A 16,676-nucleotide genomic window follows, 5' to 3' on the forward strand; every position below is an offset into this window, starting at 1 on the left:
CTTAGGAGAGGGAGGAGGAAACTGACCTCACCACTCATTACAGTCTGAAGCGTTGCCACATGTGTGAGTTGGAGGTACTTATGGCTCTCACTGAACTGAATGACAAAGCTCTGTCTACAGTGATTTTCTCTTTGCGGTCAGTTTGGTCTAGCAAGATGTGCAAGGCTCTGAAAAAAGAAAGGCGGTTTGAATTTAAATTCTGGTTCTCCTAATTGCCAGGTGATCTGGACTGCAACAAAAATACCTATATTCAAGGTGTTTTTAAAAATCAGTCTTAAAAAACAACACATTCAGTTCAAGAAACAGCTTACTTTATTTGAAGTTTCTTTATGTCGATTAAAGCACATGACTGCATACTTTGTTTTGCTTCAATGTGGGTCTGAATGGTGGATAAGAACAAACAATATTCACCAAGTTTTTGTCTACTGACCAAACCTAAAGATGTCATTATATATGCTATGCAATCTATATATGCTACATAATGTAGTATATGCTATATGTTACTAGTACAATACTATGTACCTCATATGACTTATAGTGGTATATATTTCAGTTCCTCTCTGAACAAGCACACACACATTTTTCTTCACATGCCACTGCAATCAGCATCACTTTCTTTTTTAGCCAACTTCAATGTGTGAACCTGTATGTTTGTCAATAATGTTGCTGCTCAAAGCCAGCCATAGGCAGTGAAGCATGTTTTTTTTTGTTGTTTTTTGTTTTTTTTTTTAGACGGTGTCTTGCTCTGTCACCCGGGCTGCAGTGCAGTGGCGCGACCTTGGCTCATTGCAAGCTCCGCCTTCCAGGTTCACGCCATTCTCCTGCCTCAGCCTCCGGAGTAGCTGGGACTACAGGTGGCTGCCACCATGCCCGGCTAATTTTTGTATTTTTTTTTTTTTTTAGTAGAGATGAGGTTTCACCGTGTTAGCCAGGATGGTCTCGATCTCCTGACCTCGTGATCCGCCCACCTCGGCCTCCCAAAGTGCTGGGATTACAGGTGTGAGCCACTGCGCCCGGCCGCGAAGCATGTTTTTATTGGACCTCACTAAAAATTGCTATTTATCAAACTTATTTCCACAGAACAGTCACAAATCCAAGCATCATATTTGTCATGTGATTTTTAGCTTTCTTTTTTTTTCTTTTCTTTGAGACAGAGTCTTACTGTGTCACGCAGGCTGGAGTGCAATGGCACAATCTCAGCTCACTGCAACATCCGCCTCCCAGGTTCAAGCAATTCTCCTTTCTCAACCTCCCGAGTAGCTGGGATTACAGGCACCTGCCACCATGCCCAGCTAATATTTTGTATTTTTAGTAGAGACGGGGTTTCACTGTGTTGGCCAGGTTGGTCTCGAACTCCTGACTTCAGGTGATCCACTAATCTCGGCCTCCCAAAGTGCTGGGATTACAGGCGTGAGCCACCGTGCCTGGCTGATTTTTAGTTTTCAATAACAACTTAGGAGTATGAAGACTTGGTACCAAAGAACAAATTCAGATTATCTTTTTCGTTTCAACAAGAATAGAATACATTTTTTATAGGGAGTTATAAGTACAACCCTATCATAGCATAGGAAGACATACCAGAATGTTCATTGAGCATTTTTAAAGTTAGGGAGTGAATAGACAGAAAAACAAAGGGCTGATAATTTCCTTCCCAGACAGACAAACAAAAAAAAGGGCTTGGAACGAAAAGTGTAGGGAAAATCAGCCAGCCCATACACTCACCTGCATTGGAGCCAGTCAAGTTATAACGTGCATTCAGCTTTTTGATGATGTTCTCATGGATTTGGTACCACTCACTCTCTGTGTTACACCTATGAAAACATTAACACTCTGTTAAGCTTTAATGATGCATGCAATCAAGCAGTGATCCTCATAGTACATCTGCCCTTTTCGTTATAACCACTATAATGTACCTCCTTGAGGTCCCCATCAACCTGCTGCAACTGACTGTCAGTTTTAGCATGGTTGTCCCAGGATGAGCAAGAATGTCCGTATCTGGTAATGCCTGACCACCTACCTCACGACAGAAGCAGCTGGGATAACACTTCGCAGATTACAAGTGGCCCCAAAACAGACAGAAATCTCAGAGAACAATGTATACAGGGGAAGGCAGCCCCAACTGAGTTCAACTCCCCAGATTCAAATTCTCACTATTAACCAAGCTATGTTCTTTAGGTGAGTTTATTTACTCTTGTCTTAATTTCCCCACCTATGAAACACGGATAATATACTAGAACTTTAAACTAACATGGGCTTAGGGTAATTCCTGGCATATAATAAATGCTCAGTAAATTAGTTCTCATTAGCAAGTCTCTGCCTACTGTAACATGACCAGGTTTGTCCAGAATCAAAATGCAGCAAATTAAGCAAAATGAAATTGACATTAACACAGCTTGTACTGGCAAAAGACTGGCAGGATTTACCAAAGAATAATAAAATTACTCTTTCAGATCTTCCACATGGGGCATCTCTCCGTCTTTTCACAGCAATCTGTACCTCTTTCTCTTAGCTTTTATCACTCATTAGGTCATGTTATCTTTGTTTACATGGTGTAGTTCACCTGGGAGACTGTTAAGGTTCTTGAGGACTGGATCTAGGACTGGCTGATATCTGAGTTTCCTTTAGTACTTTGAATGCTGTGGATGCTTAAAAACTGTCAGTAGTATGAATGAATGGATGGATGGATGGATGGATGGATGGATGGATGGATGGACGGACGGATGGATGTCCCTCTGCCTGGTAACTCATAATGATTTGTAAGCATGTGGTTCTGCTATCCATCCTTACTGCCACTACTCTCCCAGATTGGCTGGGGAAAAGTTCCTTCATCTGAACATATGTGTAAATTCACTACTTTATTAGCCATGAATGCATCCTCCCAAGAGGCCTGAACATCAAGATTCTGTACACTATCAATCAAAATCTCCCACAGTGCAGGTTCTGTTTCCTAGTGATCAAGTCTGAGGCAGATAATTCATAATTATTTGCTCACATTTTTATTTATTTTATTGCCACAGGATTTTGCAGGATGAACATGATGGAGGTGATTTTTGAGCCAATTAACAGTGGGATATCTAAATGAGCGCCGAATCTTAAGAGGGCTGGAAAATTAAGATGGAATGAAACCATCCCACCTGTCTAGTTGTAAGACACCAAACTGCCATTTAGCACATTCTGCCTCCAGTTTTCTTATTTCAGCCCAGTGGGGAAGAAAGAAAGATGGCTTGCTTCCTATTAGATAGTTAAGTGATTCCAGAATTCATGCTTTTAACCTACAAAACTCAAAACTCAAAACAAACAAACAAACAAACAAAAGCTCCTAAAGTATGTGACTAAAGTATCTTCCAGGCTCAGGCAGGCATTTGCTACTGTTCTTTGAGTCCCAGAAGGGCTGGGGGTTCAGTCACCTATCAAATAGAAATTTCTCCCCAATTTTTTCTAACAGGCACTTTCCCATGTTTGACTAAATTCACAGTTCCTTCCTAATCTACAGTGACTGTTTTGACTGGTTAGTATCACGCTTGAAACAGCATCACTGTTTGCTGAATGGGCATTTTTCAGGAATTTATCTTCTATTAAGAATGACCCAAAACCTTATTTGATGCTTACGGAAAAGCAGACAATAAAAAAAAAACACAAAGAGCAGAACAATTTGTCTTCATGAGTGTGACTGTCTCCCATTGGCAGGGCTGGAATGCATAGGTCTTATTCCGCTGGCTGCATAATAAAGGGTGATGATGGGACTGTCCGTCCCTCTGTTTTCCCACTGGCAGGATAAATACAATACTTGCTACTCACACCTGGAAAGACTACTTTAAGAAATGATGAGAGTGTGTTTGTGAGGAATTTCAGTATGCTTAAAAAGCCACATAACAGCAGCATCATCACCTTACTAGACTATGGTGTGAAATAACACCTGGAAAAATACAAATTATTAACTGGAGAGCTCAGATGCTGGAGCAAGACAGTCCTGACCTCAAATCTGCTTCCTTTTCTTATTAGCTAGGCAACATGGGGCAAGTTATTTAACTCTCGTTCCCCTATGAGTAAAACTGAGTAGGAGTGTCTGTCTGCTTCATGGGTTTGTTGTGAGGACAAAAGGATACGACACATGCAAAGTGCTTAACACAGTTCCTCACACATAGTAAGCACACAGTAAAGGGTGGTTATTATCAGTCATTAGCATTTCAAATAAACTACGTTTTATGACCACCAGTTAAGTATGGAAAGAAGGGTATCATGGATTTAAGCTTAACCACTGAAATTGAGGGTTGCTATGTGATAAAAAGAGTAGCAACTTTTACCACCCACTAATTTCACCAAAAGTTTTCAAGTTTAACATCAACATCACAGGTGTTTTCCTTTTTAAGAGGGATGAAGAGAGTTTCCGGTCCTAAACCACAGACTATAGATAAATCTTTGTCAATGAATTATTAAATGTGTTACATAAGTCCCATTGGATGGAGAGTAGAAAAATCCATGAAACCCTGCAGCAGAGGTCAAAAAGGCAATTTTAAGTATATGTCCCATAGGCAGTGGGCCACTTGTGTTACCATCACCTATGAAAAATCTACTGGCACATATTAGGTATATTAACACAACCTCCAGAATGGAATACGAAAGCCAGTTCACTCATGGAGGTGGCCAATGGTGTGGTCCTCAAACCAGGAGTGTGGAAACCCTAATAAGTCTGCTCTGAAGATGTTGCTGTATATTAGGCCTCAATGTCCAAGCCGGTGGGGAGGTGGCATGGTGGTGTGGGCCAAACCCATGTGCATTTAAAAAAATCATTTAACTTAGGATTTGGAATATATCAAGTAACTGTCTTAGCAGAGAACCATGGGTTAAACTGTATCCCCCAACAAAGGTAACGTTGAAGTCCTAACCCCCAGTACCTCAGAATAAGACCTTATTTGAAAGAGCGTCTTTACAGAGATAATCATATAAGAAGGTTATTAGGGTGAACCACACTCTAATATGACTGTATCTTTATAAAAAGGAGAAATTTGTAGCCAGGCATGGTGGCATGCGCCTGTAATCCCAGCTACTCAGGAGGCTGAGGCAGAAAATCTCTTGAACCTGGGAGGCGGAGGTTGCAGTGAGCCGAGATTGCTCCACTACACTCCAGCCTAGGTGACAGAGCGAGACTCTGTCTCAAAAAAAAAAAAAAAAAAAAAAAAAAGTTGGGGGGGGTGGGGGATTGGACCCAGAGAAAGCCATGAACACCATGTGAAGATGAAGGCAGAGATCAGAGTGACGCGTCTACAAGCCATGGATCCCCCAATGACTGCCAGCAAAGCACCGGAAGCCAGGAGAGAGGCACGGAGCAGATTGCCCTCACAGCCCTCAGAAGGAGCCAACTATACTAATATCTTCATCTGGGAAATGTGAGACAACACATTTCTATTGTTTAAAATCTATTTATGGGCTGGGGATGGTGGCTCACGCCTGTAATCCCAGCACTTTGGGAGGCTGAGGCAGGCGGATCACAAGGTCAGGAGATCGAGACCAGCCTGGCTAACACGGTGAAACCCCGTCTCTACTAAAAATACAAAAAATTAGCTGGGTGTGGTGGCAGGCACCTGTAGTCCCAGCTACTCAGGAGGCTGGGGCAGGAGAATGGCGTGAACCTGGGAGGCGGAGCTTGCAGTGAGCTGAGATCGCACCACTGCACTCCAGCCTGGGCGACAGAGCGAGACTCCTTCTCAAAAAAAAAAAAAAAAAAAAAATTTTATTTATGCCTAGTGTTCCATTATTGGAACGCTAAGCATGTGGAGTTATTTATATCCTACTGCTCAAGGTCATCGCCAAGATAGGATTGCAAAAATTTCAAAAAATTGCAACCTCAGGCATAAATGGGTTAAGCCATGCAGTTTGTGGTACTTTGTTATGGCAGGCCCAGCAAACTAACACCTAGAGTAGGATGGAAGTCATCTGGGCTTCCCTTCCCCAATTCTAATAAATTTACTTCAAAAAGTACTTTCACTTTCCAAGAACACATTGACTGTCTGAAGGTAAAGACATGCTAGGTTTATAAATTCAAAGGTGGTATCCCACATAGTAGACGGTCTACCTAACTGGTAAACTGTCTGTACTCATTGGTTCTTAATTCAGTAATTCCTCTGACTGGCAAATTGTGGCTTGTAGGCTCACTTGCAACAAGTCTACAGATTACTGGGTTTTTGAGGAATGGCTCATAAACCACCCATTGTTCTTCTCTACCCACCTAAAGTAGCATTCGCCCAAGTAGGACCCACATGTACCCCTGTGCCCACCCCAGCCATCACCACGTGCATGTTTCTTACATGTATACTTTCAGAATGAGGTCATCCTTTGTCTCTCCTGTTAGTAGGTCAGCGATGCTAAGAACTGCACAGCCAAAGGGTCGTCGGTACTGGACACTACAGGCATTCTTTTTTTCTCCTGCTCCCATTCGACCTGTTCAATTAAAGAGCAATCATTAACCCATGGAGCCATTTGATTAGATGCATCTTAGGTAGCGAAACATACAGCTATAAGATAGGCCATTGAAATGTAATTGGGCAATAAAGAGCACCCAGGTTGGGCGTAACAGAAGATATTGCTTCAGTTCTGGATTCTCCTCTCCAGTCACCTAGCTGTGTGACCTTGGGTAAGCAGCTTAAATTCTGGGCGTCAGTTGCCATCTGTAAAATACAAAGACTGGAACAGATCCCATGTTTGGGAACCATCCCCTGGCCCCTGAGATTCATGAAGGCATCCCAGGAAGCTCACATCACTAAAGGCAGTAATGGTGACTCTTCCATTTTCTATTTTTAAACAAATTCCATATTCAAAAAAACTATTTCAAAAATTTCACCTGTGACTAGAGTAGTTTGAGGTTGTCTGAAGTACAGCAAGTAAGCACAGGTGATCAAATGTGCATGCTCCTGCCTCAGCTCTCAGGCTGTTCAGAACTCAGTTGTCACCAAAATGGTTTTAACTGTTGTAAAGTTTTAACTTGTTTAAATTGTTACATGTTTAAAAATATGTTATTAATACACTGTTTTAATGTATTGTTGGTATTTAATTATCAGTGGATTATTTTGAAGACAAAAAGCAAAAAGTACACTGAAGTTGAAATATAACAAGTTAATGTGGGAAAAAATGATTTTAAAAATCTGCAAATTTGTCTCTAGATGCTTTTCAACACAACCATAAATTGTTTCTATCTGAGCAAAATCCTCCTATAGCACATCAAGATATCTCCAGCAATTCCAAAATCCAATGTTAAGCAGGAAAAAATGGGATGACAATATCCAATTTGGCTTTCATTCATCAGTAGTAAAGGAAAACTACCTCTGCAAGATGTCACTTTCAGGGAAACACAGCCCGAAAACCTCTTATTTTATCAGTTAGAATCAAACTAAAAAATGGCCAAAATAAGCCAGCTGCTTTTCAGATGTGCAAAATGTAAGAATTTAAAATATCAGGTTGTCATGACCTGATGCCGTATGTATGGCCAAATTTCACTCTACATAATTTTAATATAAATTCTGTCTGAAAACCGAACACTTTATGTCATACTTGAATTTAATTATCAACCAATCCTACTTTTACTTACACAACTGATTTAAACAAATTTAAAACTTTGGTCACTTTTTTAAATGAAGAAAAGGTCTCAATTTATGTCTATTTTGAATAATATTACAGAATGTATTAGGATGAAATATTAATATGTATGGCAGTCTTTATCAATATCATGGTTTAAAACATGCTTTTTTCTTAATCATTTCCTTGCAAATACAAGATGACAAAAGGATAAGATTTCTGAGTGGAGAACTTCAAAGTTATTTAACATCAGAAAGAAGCTCCTTAGTAAAAAAAAAAAACACTAGAAACTGCAAACAAGATTATTCCTAATGACTCTGCTAGCTCCTACAGTTTACACAAGGGCATGCACACATTTCAATCCTTTTTTGTTTGTTTGTTTTTAAACAACCCCTTCATCTAAAGCTGCACTAAAGAAAAAAAACTGTAGGGGACAGAAGGAATGGCAAAATAAGGGAATAAGGTTGATGGGAGAAGTGTAGCTCTCACAACCACTTAACACTCTCCAACGAGGATTTTGTCACTTGTGAGCCCTGGGAAGCTTATCTCCCAAACCTCCACCCGACTCATGTCTTCAAACATGCAAGTTTAACGTTAAGCCACGGCTTTAGACACCATTCTAATTACTATACTGGAAAGATGTTTTGGTGCCAGATCAGTGGCACCAACCCTAGAGTTAATAAGAATTCACAGTTCTGACTGGGCTTTGGGAAACCCGATCAGATTTCTAGCACATTCTCTAAGTAGGAAGGAAGGTAGCGGGAGTGGGAGAAGGGAAAAGTACTGAGCAATCAACCAAAAGTCAAAAGGGAGGCATAGAGGTTGAAGAAACTTCCTGGCATGAGCAGGAAGATATAAAACTATTAATTTCTCTTTTTTTTTTCTCTCCATCTTTCTAAAGAGCTGGACTTAAATTCCCAGAAGTGAGGTACTGTTGCTCCTGCTTTCTGCAGCCAGTGACGGCCAACATGCCCTTTTCCTACTAAATAGGTACAAGAGACATTCTGTAAGAAGTATGTGTCCCTTGTTAAATATAGTGAACGCCAAGTTTCTCTTCAAATAATCAGTATGTCAGCATGTTCAGCTCTCTTATTCTTTGATTCTCCATTTTAAAGTTTAACTTCCTGGTTCTCTTCACCGCCTTGCCTCTAGTTTCAATAAAAAACTTTCCTGCCAGTTCTGATCAGTAGTTTACATCTGTTCCCCTGGTCACCTGCTCTGTCCTGACTCATCCCGGTCACCTGCTTTGACCTGAGTCACCCTGGTCACCTGCTCTGACCTAAGTTACCTTTAGTTACCTGTTTCTAACCATCCTTCCCGCCAAACTACTCACCCTGCCACTCTGGCTTATACTCCTGCTCTTTTCAACATAGTCAATCAGAATTAGCTTAGACTGTGCAGTCCAACCCTAGCAAATAGGGGAACAACAGAGCAGTAGGGGCTACCTGCGTCAGGAATAAGAACTCCTTCCCCTCCCCTGTCCAGGTGTGCTCTTGCCATTGTTCCACCTGTGAGAGGCACCCTTTCTGCAGAAGGTAAAAATTGCCTTGCTGAGAAAATTAATGTTTCAGTGCTATTTCTTTGTGGCACTGAGGAACAAGCATTTTGCATTTCTAACACCCTGAAAGACAATGATCTGCCACCAATTTCACTCCAACAAGGGAGCTGGCAGACTAAATCTTAACCTATCTTAGTGTATTTTACCTTAATCTCACTTCTCCTTCGGTCTCAAAATGTTGAACTGGTAAATGTTTTTTGCAATAATCCTAGAGAAGTATTCATTTGCCCAAAACTGAAGACAAAGATAGGGAGGTAATTTCTGACTCAACATTCATTTTAATGACTTAATGACCATAACAATGTTAATAAAAAGTGCAATTACAAATCAAACACCAAGCATTTGAAAGGCTGCCCTGTGATGGGCAGTACTACTGAGGCGGCTTCCTTGGCAATAACACTGTGAGTGAAGTCCATGGGCCAGAAGGCACATACTCACTTTGCTGCATGTTTTTTTACCACCCCAAATCCATAGATATCTTTGAGAAAGTTCTGAAAGCAAAAGTGGTTTACTTTTTCTCTTACTGCTATCAGAGATTATATTAAAATTTTAACAATGTTTACATGAAGATATATAAAACCACATTTTACTTTAACCATTGGTATTACATTTGAATTTAAAGAAACACAGACTAAATGACAAACTACCTCTGCCATCCTGAGAACAGACAGGCTTTATCTCATAAGAAAACAGCAGCATGGGTTCTAACTATTCCAACCTTTTCAAAGGTTCTTTCCAATTTTTTTCATAGACTCATTTATAAAAAGAAAAATGAAAACAAAACCAAAAACTGTCTATTTTTTATTTCTACTGTCCTTCAAATACCAAAATAGCATAAAATGAAAACAGGTTTTCAGAATAGATTTTTATGAGAAAAAACATACAGAAAATCTATGTGGGAATAAAAGTATGTTTTTTATAGTCTCACTCAATGCACAATGCAGTTATCGTGTACATAAAACCAAAGCCTATAAAAATAAATCACCTTGCAGGACTACATGGCAAGATATTACTATCTCACAGAAGTATTCCTAGGCAAGTAATGGAGTACAGTTAGTGAAGAAGTGGGAATGAATTCCCAATAATGACTGATTAGACTTAACGGAAAAACTGTGTAGGTTACACCAGTCCTCATTTCACCTAATTCCTCTGCCATAAAATGTCTGCTTTTAGAGGCATTTTATGTGTAAAAATGAGGGAACACATTCTGGCTTCACTGAGCAAGTTCATCACAGAACATTAAAGTGGGTTCTGCAAGATGTTAATAAGTGCTACATTATATAAGTGTTTTCATAGTCAGATCAAATTTGAGGAAAACTAGGGTCAACAAAGTTAGACAGGCATATTTATTTTTCCCTTTAGGACTTCTCAGACCCTTTAATAAGCTGATGACATTATATAAGTTAAAAAAACATTCAGTATTCAGTATTTCACAGGCCTTTTTTTGTAGCACCTTCTGGAATAACGCTCTGAAGCATTCTGCACTTTGGAAAATGCCAATTTATACAGAGCCTTCATTAACTTATAGGAAACTCAGCTCTGAAAAATTCATTTATGCTAACAGAAATTAGAATTTTAAAAGACAAACACAGAATTTTTGAATCAAATATGTTTAGGAAGGCTAGCAGAACAAAATGAAACATAACAAACTTCTTAATTACTTATATTAAAAGAGACCAGAATCTGTTTATGGTAGGTGAGGAAGTCATATGTGGGGTTGGGAAGGTCTGGGGACAATTCACAACTTCTGTGATTCTTGGATTCAAATCTGGCTTTGATATCTTTCTGATTCAGACAGCAATAAATCACAACAACATAGAAACCTCTTGGCATTTCTCCTCTCTGTTCCTTGCCCCTACTGCACTGACAAGTGTTATACCTACCGATTCGGATAATGTGCACGGTGATATAAATGTCCTTTCTTAGCTCACTGCTGCCCAAATCCTACAAACAAAGAAAGTTTGGTTATTTTGGAAGACATGAGCGGCACTTAAAGGGCATAGCACTTTATTTTCACAAATAAAAGAAGAAAGACAGAGATGGACACAGACATTCTTAATGGAATGTTTGTAGCAGAAGTACATGATTTAAATCCTGTTCTAAAAATATCATTACAATCAACCTTAGGTCAATTGATACCAAGTAATACTTTAAAGAAGAGAGCACTGTTGATTCAATCTCTCACTCATTCATTCTTTAAACATTTATTAAGCACATACTAAATACCAGGTGTCTCGCTGAGTGCGATCACTGGTTTTGTTTTTTGTTTTTTGTTTTTGGAGATGGAGTTTCGCTCTTGTTGCCCAGGCTGGAGTGCAGTGGTGCGATCTCAGCTCACTGCAACCTCTGCCTCCCAGGTTCAAGCAATTCTCCTGCCTCAGCCTCCCGAGTAACTGGGATTATAGGTGCCTGCCACCACGCCTGGCTAATTTTTGTATTTTTAGTAGAGACGGGGTTTCACCATGTTGGCCAGGCTGGTCTTGAATTCCTGACCTCAGGTGATCCACCCGCCTCGGCCTCCCAAAGTACTGGGATTATAGGCATGAGCCACCGTGCCCCGCAATCACTGTTATACTTTGGTAATAGTATAACAGAAGCAGTAATACACTAAAGGAATGAAAGTAATCCTGGGAGGTGATATTCAGAATTCTGGGCACTAATGTAATTTGTGTGTTATTTACATAAAGTTTAAAAGCAAATTCACTATGTTCTCTCACAGTAATTTATTTCTCCTAAATAGTATGAATCATAACTGGATGAATCTGCCTTATGAATGAAACAAGATCCACTCACCACAAAGAGGGAGCAATGTCGTTCCGGTTTATCAGGGGCTTTGGGAAGCCCGTTTCTATTCAGCCTCAAGAAAAATCTCTCACTACAAGAGAAAAAATGTTTAACAATTTGAAAATTATTTAATAGTTAAAGATTTATCCCTCTGTAACTACTCTTCATCACAACAGGTAAGCTAAACATTAGGTTGTTCATTTAACATCAACATTGCTTATATAAATTAGGAGAGCTCCGAAGACAACAAATATTTGCTTCACTTCTGTTAAAACTGGCAAAGCAGCAACTACAAAAGCAGAAAGCACCTATATACAAACAGACATTAACTTTTGAAAGACTTGAATACAATTTTATATCAGTAATATCATTATTCCAAGAGGTAGAAATAAATGCACTAAAAGAGAAAAATATGACATAACATGTTTCATGTGTCTGTAACTAAGATTTCTTTTTCATGTTTTATGTCACATTACTTAATTAACATTAAAGATATTTTGAGTGCTAACTATCTATTAGAAGGCTTCATATTTTATGGTCTTATAAGTCTCCAATCTGTAACACAAGTAGAGATTTCAAAAATGAAACTTAAATTTTCTTTGGTCAACAAACGAACAGAAGATCTCAAACTACCCCCACTAAACTTGCATTTGAAAATACAGTGCCACCGGGAGCTGCGGTGGCTCAGAACTGTTGTCCTTGCACATAAGGAGGCGAGGCTAGGCGTTTGAGGCCAGCCTGGGCAACATAGAAACCTCTCATCTATATAACCAAAAAGAAAATACAGTGCCACCTAGATTTAATGAAAACACAAATAATGCTGTTGATCAGCCACTAATTCATAGCAATAAATACTTATGCATGCCATTTGTTTATTTATTATTATTATTTTGAGACAGAGTCTTGCTCTATCACCCAGGCTGGAGTACAGTGGTATGATCTCAGCTCACTGCAATTTCTGCCTCCTGGATTCAAGAGATTCTCATACCTCAGTCTCGTCAGTAGCTGGGATTACAGGTGCACACCACCACGCCTGGCTAATTTCTGCATTTTAAGTAGAGACAGCATTTCACCATGTTGGCCAGGCTGGTCTCGAACTCCTGGCCTCAAGTGATCTGCCTGCTTCGGCCTCCCAATATGCTGGGATTACAGGCATGAGTCACTGCACCAAGCCATGGATGCCATTTAGATCCAAGGTAATGTGTGACACTATTTATGTTCAACAAAATAAAACAAATATAAACCCACAAAAAATTAATCTACCAGCTACTGTGAGCTTCAAATTTTAACTGAATTTCAATATCCTGGTATCAATGACAGAATTAAATAGTTGGCTGTCTCAGGCAATGAGCACACAACCAACATCTACAGAATGTAAAATGCTGTAGCTTTGGTCAGTGTAGCTTCAGTCTAGGGAACAAGCAGGGAAATGGAGAGCAGGACATTAATAAAAGGCTCAGAACCAAGGAAGCCTCTATGTTATCACCCGATCCTTGCCTTAAATAATGGTTCCGTCATTCAAATACATATAAGAGGAGATATGAGAACCATAAACAGATCTCTAAGGAAGCACATGAATTTGAATTTATGGCTGTTTTGGAACACTTATTCTCTTTGGTGATCTAAGTCTAGATAGATACGTTTAACAGAATCAACTACCTGGCTTATCTCATCTTTTACTTATGTCTATTGCTGACTTCTCATATGAGAAAGGGCAGCCAATACATATTTCTATGGGGTCATTTTCACTCTTATTACCTATATTTTTTCCCAGAAAACAGATGGCCAATAAGGCATGCATGAAGAGAATAAAAATTGCTGTAAGTATCCTCAATTGAAGCTAAAGTTCACATGTGATATTATTCCAAACTGGAGGCTGGGAATGACACCTACTACTGAGGGTGCAGAGATAAATTAATCTTATCCAATTGTCATTTACTATAATTCAAGGAAAATGACTATAAGCTCTCTTCACAGTAAAAGAAAATAAAATTCATTATTATTTCAAATTTATCATTTTAATTTTTTTTGGGTGTGGGGGAGGTCTCACTCTTTCACCCAGGCTAGAGTACAGTGGCACAATCTCGGCTCACTGCAACCTCTGCCTCCTGGGTTCAAGCGATTCTCCTGCCTCAGCTTCCAGAGTAGCTGGGACTACAGCTGTGTGCCACCACACTCGGCTAATTTTTGTAATTTTTTTTAGTAGAGATGGGGTTTCACTATGTTGGCCAGGCTGGTTTCAAACTCCTGACCTCAGGTGATTCTCCCGCCTTGGCCTCCCAAAGTGCTGGGATTACAGGCGTGGGCTACCAGGCCTGGACTATTTCAAATTTAAAATCAATGAAAAGGAAATGTGCAAGAATTCATCTTGGGACAAAGGAATTATACTTTAACCATATTATTAGGTAATACATTTTTGGGAATTTACCATTTGACAGGTACTCTGCCAAAGACTTTACATAAATTATCTCATTTTATCCTCCCTATGCCTTTAGGAAATAGGTACTATTATAATGACCATTTTACATATGGGAAAACTGCGAAATAGTAAATAGTTTTACTCAAGGTCACAGAGATGGTGTGTGGCTGAGCAAGGATTCTATTCCATGTATTAATTCAAAACCCTGGCACTCCATTAGAATGCTATAAGGTAACTTCCTCTTCTTCTCTATAGAAATATTGAGTAAATATTTCCAGAATACTGAGATAAAGGAAAAGCCATCATTTGCCTGACCCACTCAGCAGTCAAGCCTGGTCCCAAGAGTTCAAGGTAACCTTCTCCATACCCTTCTTGGGTTAAGAGGAATGAAAGAAGTGAGAATCCTGATTTAGCAGGTTTCAAAGAGGTCTTTGGTTTGAAATTGTTCTTTGGTAGTTTTCTTTTCTTCTTCTTTTTTTTTTTTCCCGAGACGGAGTTTCACTCTTGTTGCCCAGGATAGAGTGCAATGGTGAGATCTCGGCTCATTGCAACCTGTACCTCCCAGATTCAGGCGATTCTCCTGCCTCAGCTTCCTGAGTAGCTGGGATTACAGGTGTGCACCACCACGCCTGGCTAATTTTTGCATTTTTAGTAGAGACAGGGTTTCACCATGTTAGTCAGGCTGGTCTCGAACTCCTGACCTCAGGTGGCCTCCCAAAGTGCTGGGATTACAAGTGTGAGCCACTGTGACCAGCCAGTAGTTTTCTTTAACAAAACATGCTTAGAAAAAAAAAAAAAAAAGACTTGAGAAACAAATTATTTTATTAAACAAACACAAAACACAAAACTCCAAAAAGATTTAAGAACTCAGCTTTACTTAGTCAAAACTGCTAAGGTTTAAGGATGGTATTTAGTCTGTTTCTTAGTAATCAGTTACCTACTAATGTATTTATTGATTACATTTTAGCACAAAACATAAGCAATGTGAGCATTTTCCCCTCTCCTATATCATGGACGGCATGTTCTACTTTATATTTTTTGAGATGTAATGAGGTTTGTAGCTCCTCATTACCTCTACAGAAACATTCAAAGCAAATTTCACATTATCTTGGTCAGTCTAAAAAGATGGACGCCAATAAGATTAAAATACAGAAGTCAATAGGGCATTTTCAATATTAAAACCTTAACTTTAACACTGACATAAAATCCAATTCCATATCTGTACATTTCATCAATATTCTGGAAAACAATGTTTCCTGAAGTATTCTATTGCAGAAACAGATCCTTTTTGCTCTGTCACTATTTTAATTTCAATAGTTTACACAGAATCCTGATTATGCAAGTATTATACTATATCATATCCTGTTTCAGAAAGAATATCAATATGTACTAAGCCAATGACATATACCTTAGCTTAAGCATGCCTTAAGGGGAAGATACAAATAGACTGAAAATGGGTACTATGGAGAAATAAGTCATGCGCAGTTCTTTTAAAAGCCAGACTTCTTTTAAAAGAAAAAAGAAAAAAAAAAAGGAAAACATCTATGGCCAATAAAAAAAATCCTTTTTATTCATTTGATGACATGCTATTGTTATGCCAACTCAAATCAATTTATCTTCTGCTTTAGTGATACAGCCACTAATCACTCAGCAAATGGTTTTGGACAAAAAAAGACCTATACTAACGTATTTTGGAATCTTTGGATTATTATTACTCGCCCACACTGAAATGTATGGAGAATATCAGAAGGTATGCCTTCAACACCCAGAAAAATACTGAACAAGTCAATAATACTGCATTCTTTTTTTTCCTTTCTTTCTTTTGAGACGGAGTCTCGTTCTATCACCCAGGCTGGAGTACAGCGGCGCGATCTCAGCTCACTACAACCTCCGCCTCCCAGGTTCAAGTGATTCTCCTGCCTCAGCCTCCAGAGTAGCTGGGACTACAGACGCATGCCACCACGCTCGGCTAATTTTTACACTTTTTGTAGTGACGGGGTTTCACCATGTTGGCCAGGCTGGTCTCCAACTCCTGACCTCAGGTGATCTGCCTGCCTCACCATCCCAAAATTCTGGGATTACAGGCATAAGCCACCATGCCTGGCCAATAATATTGCATTCTGGCACATCTTCTGAAATTCTCCAAATATTTTGCGCTAACTTTTGTGGCCACACAGAAATATGTTTTTGACAGTCTATTCTAAGTCTGTTCTATTGCAACTCTGTGGTAAGTATGATCAGATGACAAAATTAGTTTTTGTAAACTTAAAAAATGTCCTTCCAAGATATGCATACCTCCATTACATACATCATTTAGACTTTTTTCCTAAGTGGAAGAGAAGTTTA

The 16,676-nt window shown here is 39.3% G+C and overlaps 1 protein-coding gene across 11 annotated transcripts in view; it reads right to left on the reverse strand.

Moving 5' to 3' along the window:
• The window catches only part of DOCK4 (dedicator of cytokinesis 4), a 472,223-nt gene that overhangs the window by 207,234 nt on the left and 248,313 nt on the right, over positions 1–16,676 (reverse strand). For all 11 annotated transcript variants that reach the window (XR_008536523.2, XM_519315.8, XM_009453992.5 and 8 more), the window contains exons 9-12: positions 11,921–12,002; positions 11,011–11,071; positions 6,306–6,438; positions 1,723–1,811 (exon numbers count right to left, since the gene is read on the reverse strand). Coding sequence is in view for 10 of the 11 variants with exons in the window: in XM_519315.8 (XP_519315.6) it covers positions 1,723–1,811; positions 6,306–6,438; positions 11,011–11,071; positions 11,921–12,002 (365 nt within the window). In the remaining variant the exon portion in view is untranslated. The remainder of the gene's footprint in view (positions 1–1,722; positions 1,812–6,305; positions 6,439–11,010; positions 11,072–11,920; positions 12,003–16,676) is intronic.

The sequence above is a fragment of the Pan troglodytes genome, chromosome 6, assembly GCF_028858775.2.
Source record: "Pan troglodytes isolate AG18354 chromosome 6, NHGRI_mPanTro3-v2.0_pri, whole genome shotgun sequence".
Taxonomy (NCBI): Eukaryota; Metazoa; Chordata; class Mammalia; order Primates; family Hominidae; genus Pan; species Pan troglodytes.